At 35.6% G+C, this 10,195-nt stretch overlaps 1 protein-coding gene across 1 annotated transcript; it reads left to right on the forward strand.

The window, feature by feature from the left end:
* Window positions 1–3,437: 3,437 nt before the first annotated feature.
* Window positions 3,438–9,681, forward strand: LOC127787971 (monodehydroascorbate reductase). The gene is made up of 10 exons (XM_052316081.1): window positions 3,438–3,603; window positions 4,405–4,476; window positions 5,982–6,033; window positions 6,358–6,438; window positions 6,648–6,766; window positions 6,851–7,070; window positions 7,188–7,306; window positions 7,401–7,526; window positions 8,030–8,170; window positions 9,085–9,681. The coding sequence occupies exons 1-10, from the start codon at window positions 3,553–3,555 to the stop codon at window positions 9,406–9,408; spliced, it is 1,305 nt and encodes a 434-aa protein (XP_052172041.1). The 5' UTR covers window positions 3,438–3,552; the 3' UTR covers window positions 9,409–9,681.
* Window positions 9,682–10,195: the final 514 nt, after the last annotated feature.

The raw sequence follows: 10,195 nt of genomic DNA on the forward strand, positions 1-10,195 counted from the left end.
ACCACAAAAGTTTCTCTGTCCATCTCTCATCAGTTTTGGCCTTTTCCTCCCCAAGGCTGCACTCCCCTGCTGCCTGCGTCTCCATCACTCCTGATTTTTTTTTCCCATGCAGGGGTAGATTGGTCATCTCAAGGAAATTGTATTTAAAACATTTTATTTGATTTTATTAATAGATAGAGCAACCTTTTGATAAATTTGTTCCTTCTTTAATTAAAGAGAAAGAATGCAGTAATATCATACCAGAAAAGGTGGTTTAGATGCATAAACACAATCATGGTGTCTCTGAACTTTCCTAGAATCATTTGATTCAATAATGAGGCAGTTTGCAAACTTCAAAGCCAAGAATGAGTGGAGGGGGTGGGGTGGGGTGGGCTGTTAGAAAGATCAAAGACTCATAACTCGTTTATTTGATGAGAAAGCAAGGCATTATTTGTTGGGTTGTTGGGGGAGACAACAAACATATTCAATGTGATTTAGTCCATGAATTACATTGTACATGTTTGCAGAATTTATAGCCAATTCTTATCTGTACTCTGCCTGGTGTAACAGTGTCTACATTAAATTACTATATATGTATATATATATATATATATATTTTTTTATTTCTTATCGGGGTGTGTTCCAAAAAAATTGTTTTCATTATAAACACTTATAAGAAGCTGCTTGATTGGGTTAAAACTAAATTTAAGGAACAGAAATATATATATTATTATAATTTATGTAAAAACAGACATACAAAAGTTATTATTATTTTTACATAATTTTTTATTTAAAGTGGATTCTTATTTATAATTTTTTTTATTTTTTAACACATACCTTTTATGGGCCTTATTAGCATTTTGGTATCTGCTCAGACTGCAGCTTCTGGTCCGTCAACAACTTCTTTATCGGCATGTTGATGGGCCTGCTTTCTAGTGGCCCATTTTCATTAGGGTTTTGCTCATGTAAATAGTTAGATACCGATAAAATCACTGATTGGGTCAGCCGGCCCAGTCTCCAGGAGTGGTGAAACTCCACTCACCCGGACTGTAGCAAGGGTGATTTTATCATTATTCTTCTCTTAAATTGGACTACCCTGTGGTTTTTGCAAACTGCCCTGCCACCATATCATGCTCATGCCACAGGGGGGGGGGATTGGGCAATTAATACTAAATACTTTCTGCTACTTCGCATTACCCTCAAGGTTAGGTCACTCTCAGATGAAGGATAAAAAGCAAACGAGAAGGGTCCACTTTTGGAGTGGGAAGAGGGCCCGGCCCAGCCACGCTCCGACAGCTTACCTTACTGTCATTATTAACATGGCGATAAAAGGAAAGAACCAAGTGTATCTGGATGTTGGAATACAAGGTCCTAGTGCCGACACAAAGAGTCTATACTTAACATAAATATAGCTTGGTATATTAAGCGACTTGAACTGTTTATTAAATAATTATAATTTAATTTAATTAATTTATTAAATAAATTTATGTAATCAAATTCTCGAGAGTCCAAGATATTGTGTTTTGAGTTCCTCTATATATAATATAATCTCTTTTTACTTTTTGAGATGATTGATCATCTGCCATAAGCATATTTTGATTTTAAAATTATTTAAATTAAATTAACCAGACCTCCATAAACTTTGGTTATTTAATTTAGATATCCCTTGAAATTTAAAATTTATTCAATCAGTCTTTTAATTTTTTTAAATTAACCATAACATCTACTAAATTAGCCAAGCACTCAAAAGTTTTGTTCTCTTCTTTAATGGTTTTTATAATACAAACTTATTTTTTTAATCAAAAAACACGTGGCATCCCTTGACATAATAATGCTTTGGATCTAACACCCGGTCAATATATATATACGGACTAAAATAACAACAATGGATGGTAATTTATTATTTTACCAAAAATAGACAATCTATATACTTAATTTTACTATTTTATGTAATATTTTATATTAATTATTATATATTTAGATTAATATAATACATTAATATAAAATATATAAAATTACAATTTTCGATATTTTACTCATGCCCCCGAACATTGAAGAATGTACCCAGAAATTCATAAAAGGAAGGAAGAAAATTGGCCATTTAATAAGGGTAGCCAAGCCAAGCATGATGTCAATATTAATTTCATTAAATGTGTCTCTTATAATTATATTTACAATAAAAATTCCGTTCCCACTCATCTTCAATAAAAATGGACAACAACGATGTGACAATTTATGTATAAATTTTTAATTGATATTATATATTTATTTAAAAAATAATTGATAGGTAATAAAAATTATTTTTTATATTTTTAAATAAATATATAATATCAATTAAACACTTTTATATGTATTATCATATCACTATTATTTATCTTTACTAAAATAAATAACATCATTCTTTCACCATTCAAATGCCACGGCTAGAGATTACATATATTTTTATACTAATTTTAGGATTTAGGAATTGAGATCAGACATGTATTTGGATAAGTTCAAGAAACATCTAAATTTGTTTTGAACAGTCAGCATAGATGAATGAATGAAAGTTATTTTTGTTGCGAGTTTTAGAATAATACTATTTATTTAAATTAAAGGTGGTTCTACAATTTAGATAATATTTTTTTTATTAAATAATAAAAATATTTGAGACGGATCTAGGGATAAATCTGAGGAGAATTACCTTAAATTCATTAGTAATTTTAGCCTCACTCCCTTCTCAAATAATCAAAATTTTAGGAAAGATTTGATAGAGGGCTAAAACTAGCACGAATTGCAGCTCGTGCGTGTCTCCTCTCTAAAAAAGGTGTAAATGTTAATATTTATTATATATATATTTGTATTATTTAATTTTTAATTTAAATGAATAGCATTAGTCCTGGGTTTCACATATAGGAGGTATATATATATGTCCTGTACGTGGACCTTGACGTGGCAAATCAGTGGGTCCCACCAACATTTGATCAAAACATATCTGATTCTGAAATAAATATTCCGTTCACACCTGGGCTTTCATACGAATTTGGGCTTTCATATGAATTTAAAACTCAATTTAATAATTATTAAATTTATAATTTTGGATAAAAAAAAGGCACAAAATTGATTTAATTTAAGTGAATTAAAATTGGGTATATTTTAGATATTAATTTCAATGCAATAAGTAGAAATTAGAACAAAAAATTTAAAAAGGATTTTTGTAAGATGTAAACCATTTGAATCGAACCCGTGAACAGTAAAAGGCCTGGACGACGATCACCCAGATCGGGTATGGAAAGAATCACTACACATTATATGATAAATATAAATAGTATTTTCCATTTACAAGTTTGGCCTCGGGTCAACGATACGTGTAAAAACTTCCAGGCAGATCATAACGTTAGTGGATCGGACGGCTTAGTGATACGCAACGTGTTTCACGTGGATTGGATAATAGGTTGGATGGTCAGCCTATCCGCATTAGCCCAGTCTTCCTATATATAATCGGCTCATCTTCCAGAGATCTCGTTTCTGTTGCTTTATTACAATCTCGAAGGTTTCCGTATAGATCGATCGCTCAATCAATCAGTCCATCAAATGGCGGAGAAGAGCTTCAAGTACGTGATTCTCGGTGGTGGAGTCGCCGCTGTGAGTATCTTCCTTCCATCATTCGCTTCCTCGATTGTCTTGTTGTTGATTCGCTATCTGATTTATTCAGTTCTGTATAGTTTGTTATCGATCTAACTTAATTGTGGAAATCTGAATTCGTAGCTTGATCGGAGTTAATGTAACTGAGATCTTAGGGTTTGTTGAACTGTTGAGCCCCCCCCCCCCTACAATCATTTTGAGCTCTAGTGTTGCGACTTTCTTCAATATTTCGTTTAGTGCAACTAATTTGAGTGACTGAATAGGACCTCGTATGATTATGTCATGAATTCGCTATCTGATTTATTCAGTTCCATGCGGGGAGTGACTGCTGTGACTGTTAGGGAATATTTCATGAGTTACAGTTTGCACTTTGTAGGACCTAGCGTACCGTAAGTCATGGGTTGAGTTCAAGTTTCCTATTAATTTTCCCCTATTTTGTTGACAATTAAACGAGAACCTGATTTGTGAGATGATTACTTTTTATCAGACTATTAGTAACTACCGGACTGTGAATTTGGGTGTCAATATGATTGGTTATTTGTTAGGGAAGAATACACCATAAATGGCACAACACTTGGTCAAGTTTAACATTCGATGAACAATGAGTCCGTAGTTAACACTGCAATTTTCCCCCTCCCTCCTTCCAACTTTTCTTCCGTTCAGTGAAAATCCAAGTTCTATATTTATATGAAATGAATGCTTATGGTGTTTATATTTGATGACACAATAATATTAAAATCTGCACAACGAAAAGACTTGTTGGCTGGTTGAGTTCATGAAATAAGATGGTTGGATTTGCAGGGTTATGCGGCTAGGGAATTTGCCAAGCAAGGAGTTAAGCCAGGGGAGCTTGCTATTATCTCTCAAGAGGCGGTATGTGATCTTTTAATGATTTCTCCTTTAGGAGCTTGTCGTATTGTTTGGTTACTGTCTGTTGGATTCCTAGGTGTAAAACCAATGCAATCTGTATGGCATGACAGGGACATATTGACTGGATAATTTCAAGAGATAAATAGAAGGCATAGTTGTGACCATGCTATAACAGATATTTTTCTAGATGGATACTTGAAAACACATTTCTATTTTGTATAATCAAACTTGTTAAAAAATTGTCTTGTACACCATATAGTTTAATAAGAATTTGGCATTAGGCTGTAATATCTATTTGCTTGAAAATTATTTTATTATATTCAAGAACAATAATAATTCAGCCGAATGTATCGGCCGAACTGGGTGTCCAAATGCGTGGGTAAAATGCTCTTTTCAATCATTCAGATACCCAATTCGGCTGAATTATCAATGTTCTATGTTCAACTGTTCTGAAAAAATAAAAGGAATTGTAGAACTTGGTTGGACGAGTGTGACGTGTTGGTGGGTCTCCAACTCTCTGGAGGTTATTGGCATTTGGCACGTGCCCTGATTTTTAGGCTAGCGTTATATTATGTTTGAGTTTGACATATAAGAAGATAGTAACTGTTGTTCATTTTAATGAAACTGTTGGTTTTTACAGTTTTTTCTTTTTTTGGAATATCAACCATTCAGGAAATAATGTCATCCTCTCAAGAAAATGTACAAGTATAAAATACTATTCGTAGATATTGTGTTGTAAACATGATTGGTGAGCTAGAAACCATGTAGCCAGTCTCACTTGGTAGGATTAAGACTTTCATGTATTGGTATGCTGTTCTTATGATTAATACATTTATATCACATATGCTGTACTGAGATGAGGCAATATTAATTTTCACCACATTGCATTGGTTATATCAAATTGAGGACATTCAAAACTGTTCTGCAACTCTGCCTTGAAAGAAGGAAACGTGCTTAGAAGTGCCTTGAAAGAATCCTTCTCTAAGTATCTCAGTAGCTTAGCAAATATAATCATTGTTCAGTGTTAGTATGTGCTGGGAAGAATTTCACTATTTTTCTTTTTGTTGTTTCGGTGTTAATAGATGGAAATAGTTTTGTTTTGGTGATAGCAGATAGAAATAATGGCGGCATATATAATCTTTTCTATTACATCAAAGTGCTAGCAGATAGAAATAATAGCGTCATATATAATCTTTTCTATTACATTGATGTAAACTTTACTTTTTGTTTCAGTTGCATTTGTACCTTTCATTTCTTAGAAACTTGTACCATTTGAGCTTGAGAAAATGAAAAATTTACTTAATTTGTTGCTTAGAGACTTTCATGGTCAACTAGGAAAATATAATTTCTATGGGTGCTGGCAACATGTTTGTTACTCTCCTGCCACTAGTTTTGTTATACTTTCATTTAAGGCAGTTTAACTCAAAGCAATCAAGTGCTGTATTTGCATACTTTAATGTTTGAATGAGTAATGCACTTATGCTGATGCATTCACATTTTCATTGTAGGTTGCTCCTTATGAACGCCCTGCACTTAGCAAGGCATACCTGTTTCCTGAGTGTAAGTCAATGTATCTATCTCTATGGGTGAAGTACAAGCTAATGAATCTTTGGCTCTAGATATTTTTTTTTCTTCCAATTGTGATATATTTTTTCATCCAACTCTAGAGTCCTTCAGACCAACTTTAGATTGAATTGTTTGCCACTATCAAAACTTCATGACTTTGTAATACTTGACGTTGCTGCTACTTTTGATTAGATGTTAATGAGTGAATGCTTCGTGGTTGATTGGAACCTGAAGTTACCTCTCCTTTTTGTGTCCTTTAAAATGTTTTATTTGCATTTTCATCTTCATAACAAATGCACTGTGCAATTTGTTATCCAGCACCTGCAAGACTTCCAGGATTTCACGTCTGTGTTGGCAGTGGTGGGGAGAGGCAGCTTGTTGAGTGGTATGCAGAGAAAGGTGATTATTGTTGCATTAATTTCCAAATTTGCAATTGATAGCAAATTGTTGCAACATTCCAAGCCCTCCTTCCAAATACAAGTGTTTTTTTTTTTTTTTTTGGGGGGGGGGGGGGGGGGGGGGGGGGAGAGATGCTACGCATCTTTTATGGAAGGGGCAGACTTTTTGTGAGAATTCCGTATTATATTGTTGTTCAACTTATGTTTCAGGAATTGCATTGATCCTCAGCACACAAATAGTGAAGGCAGATCTTGCCTCTAGAGCTCTCATCAGTGCAGCTGGAGAAACTTTCAAATATCAGATATTGATCATTGCAACTGGTTCCTCTGTTAGTATTTTTCTCTGTGGATTTGTCAAATTGAAAGATCTCTTCTATTCACCATAAAAACCAGTTGGTTTTTCTCTTCTGCAGGTTATAAAGTTGACAGACTTTGGTGTGAAAGGTGCTGACGCCAAAAACATCTTCTACTTGAGGGAAATTGATGATGCTGATAAGCTTGTTGAAGCGATTAAATCCAAGAAAAATGGAAAGGCTGTACTTGTTGGAGGAGGATACATAGGTCTTGAGCTGAGTGCAGCAATGAGATTAAACAACTTTGACGTCACCATGGTGTACCCGGAACCCTGGTGCAGTAAGTAGATACTCATTTTTTGTGTCAATGTCATGCATATTGCAGTTGGAAGTTGCCATCACACTTGGCCACTTAAGGTAACTGCCTGATTTTGCTGACATTCTGTTGTGCTTGCAGTGCCTCGGCTTTTCACGGCTGGTATAGCTGCTTTCTATGAAGGTTTTTATGCAAACAAAGGAATTAAAATTGTTAAGGGAACTGTAGCTGTTGGGTTCACTGCTGATGCCAATGGAGAGGTCGGTATACATTTGTGGAAGTCTTGTCTGTCAACTACGTCATTGTGATTTACAGAAAGTAGTCTGTATTAAGATATTTTATCTCATGGTTAAGGTAAAAGAAGTAAAACTGAAGGATGGTAGGGTGCTAGAAGCCGACATTGTTGTTGTTGGCGTTGGAGGTAGACCACTTTCGGTGTTGTTCAAAGGACAGCTTGAAGAGGAGAAAGGCGGAATTAAGGTTTGTGCCTCCCTGTTTGTTTGTTCGTTCTGCCTCATAAATTGTGCTCGCTCTCAAACCCTGATATAACTGAAGTTTTTCTCTATCCATGCAAGACAAGTATGGAGTATGTGCCAGGCATATCTGGGGACCTGTTTTAACAAGACAGCCAAACAAAGAGCATTGAAATGTCTAGTTGCATTTTAATTTTATTACTACCTTTTCGTTGCTTATATTATGCGGAAATTTCAAAAGATCTGCGATTCTGAGCACCAATTTCTCTGTGTTATTTTGCTTATCCACTTTGTCTTACCAATGAGAAAACTGGCGATTTTGTGAAATTTTTTGTATAATTTTGATGTTCCTTTGTCACGAGGGGCTGGGGTGGTTAGTTTATTGTACAAAATGGCTATTGATATTTTAAGAAAATTAAAATGACAATGCTGCATTATTTGGACGATGCTGTATGTAGTTTGTTTCTACCTCCAATGGTTAGATTAAGATGTTGCCTGTGTTAATTGCAGACTGATGGTTTCTTCAAGACAAGTGTTCCTGATGTGTATGCAGTGGGGGATGTTGCTACTTTCCCGTTGAAACTGTACAATGAGATGAGAAGAGTTGAACATGTTGACCATGCCCGCAAATCTGCTGAGCAAGCTGTGAGGGTATGATGTTTTTCTTAGTTACATATTATGGAATGATCATGATCCGTATCTTGTTTGCTTTGATCGCCTATGTAAAGTAGAGAATAAATTCCACAATCCAAAGAATTGAGCCATTTTAGAGCCGGCTTAAGTTGCCAAAACTCCTAACTCATTACACTTGCTACTAGAGCCCAGACCACTGTAAATTAGATTTTCTAGGTCTGGTTCCTCTTTGCACACATGCTTTTTTTTTTTTTTTTTTTAAATGGACTGTAGAACTCATACATGTAGGGGTGAGCAAGAGGTCGGGTAAATCGAACTAACATAACTGAACCGACAAGTTTGGTTGGTTTGGTTCGATTTTTTATCGGTAGTGGTTTGGTTCAATTATTTCCCTCAAGATTTTCAGTTATTTAGTTCGATTCGATTATTAACTTTGGTTCTATTTTTCTCAAGAATTTCAGTTATTCGATTCGTTTTTTTTGGTATTATTAACCAAAAAATCAAACCGAACCGACAACCCAACCCTCTTTTATTAGGTTCAGTTTGATTTTTTTGATAAGAATTTCGGTTCAGTTTTTGGTTCGGTTACAACAACTCGAAATTCGGTTAGTTTAGATAACTCAGTCGGTTCGGTTCAGTTATATATCTTGGTTCAGTTCGGTTCGATTAGTGATTTTCAATCGATTTGATTCGATTATAACTGATTGCACACCTCTACGTGCATAGGATATTTGAAGCCACCTTCCAGCGTGAAAGTATGAATAGCTTGAAATGTTTCGGTTCTGATATTGTTTACTTGGTTTGTCCTTGAGTTAGTTACGTTACCTCATTCTACTCCATGATTCCAACATATATCATTCCCATAACGTGTTCAATAATTCTACTAGATTAAATTTGAATCATGATTGACTTTTTTAGCATCTAATTTGCAGGCTATCTTTGCAAGTGAACACGGGGAACCAATTGACGAGTATGACTATCTTCCGTACTTCTATTCCCGCGCCTTCAGTCTGTCATGGCAGTTCTACGGCGACAATGTGGGTGAGGCAGTGCTATTTGGAGATAACAACCCAGCATCAGAAAATGCCAAGTTCGGTTCATACTGGATCCAAGATGGGAAGGTAGTGGGTGCTTTTCTCGAGGGCGGGACCCCTGAAGAAAACAAGGCTATTGCCAAAGTTGCAAAGGTCCAACCCCCGGCCGGGAGCTTGGACCAATTGGCAAAGGAGGGTCTCACCTTTGCAGCCAAGATTTAACATTTCCCCTAACAGGAAGCTTTGCATGAATCATAATGTTTGGTTTGCATCTCTTACACTGTCTACTGAGCCTGTGATCTTGCTCTATGTTAGTAAAGTGATGGTTTCTTCCTTTACCCTGTTTTACGTAAATTATGCACCCCCAGTTTGTAACTTTATGGTCTATTTCGTTACTCCTTTTTTCCAAGTAGTTTTGAAAAGCTTTCTGGATTTTGCTTGCTTTTTTATTTAATAAAACATATTACTACCAGCTGAATAAGCAATTGCAGAGCATCGGTGCGTGTTCTTCTTGTAATTAAATTAATTACTGGTTTTGAAATCTCTTCTGAGACCCCTTCTCTCTGTATATAGAATGTTTAGTTTGTGCTGTCTGGTTATATTAAATACTAGAGGCTTGCCTAAGAGCCTAGAGAGAGGCTTACCAAGAGGGGTTAAAAAGATAAAAATGTCCTCCATCTAAATGTAAATTTATTCCATTTCCTGCAACTTCTCCCTCCTTTCTTCTTTTTCCATGGTCATCGCTTCCTAGCAAGTTCTAGCACCCACTATCATCTCACTGACTCGCTCTGCCTTGCCTTGTTGCCCTATCTTATCTTGCATTGATCGTTATTATATCATCTCCATTTGCTAAGAGAGAGCATGCAGCGGTGGTCAACGCGAGTTGACGTGAAACAAGACAGCAAGGTGGCACGTGGAAGGCAGTAAGACAGTGGTGGGTGGTGGAGTTTGTTGAAGGCGACGGTCATGGGAAAGGGAGAAGGGAGAGGGAGAAGATGAGGTTGTAGGA

This window comes from Diospyros lotus, chromosome 13, assembly GCF_014633365.1.
Source record: "Diospyros lotus cultivar Yz01 chromosome 13, ASM1463336v1, whole genome shotgun sequence".
Classification (NCBI taxonomy): domain Eukaryota; kingdom Viridiplantae; phylum Streptophyta; class Magnoliopsida; order Ericales; family Ebenaceae; genus Diospyros; species Diospyros lotus.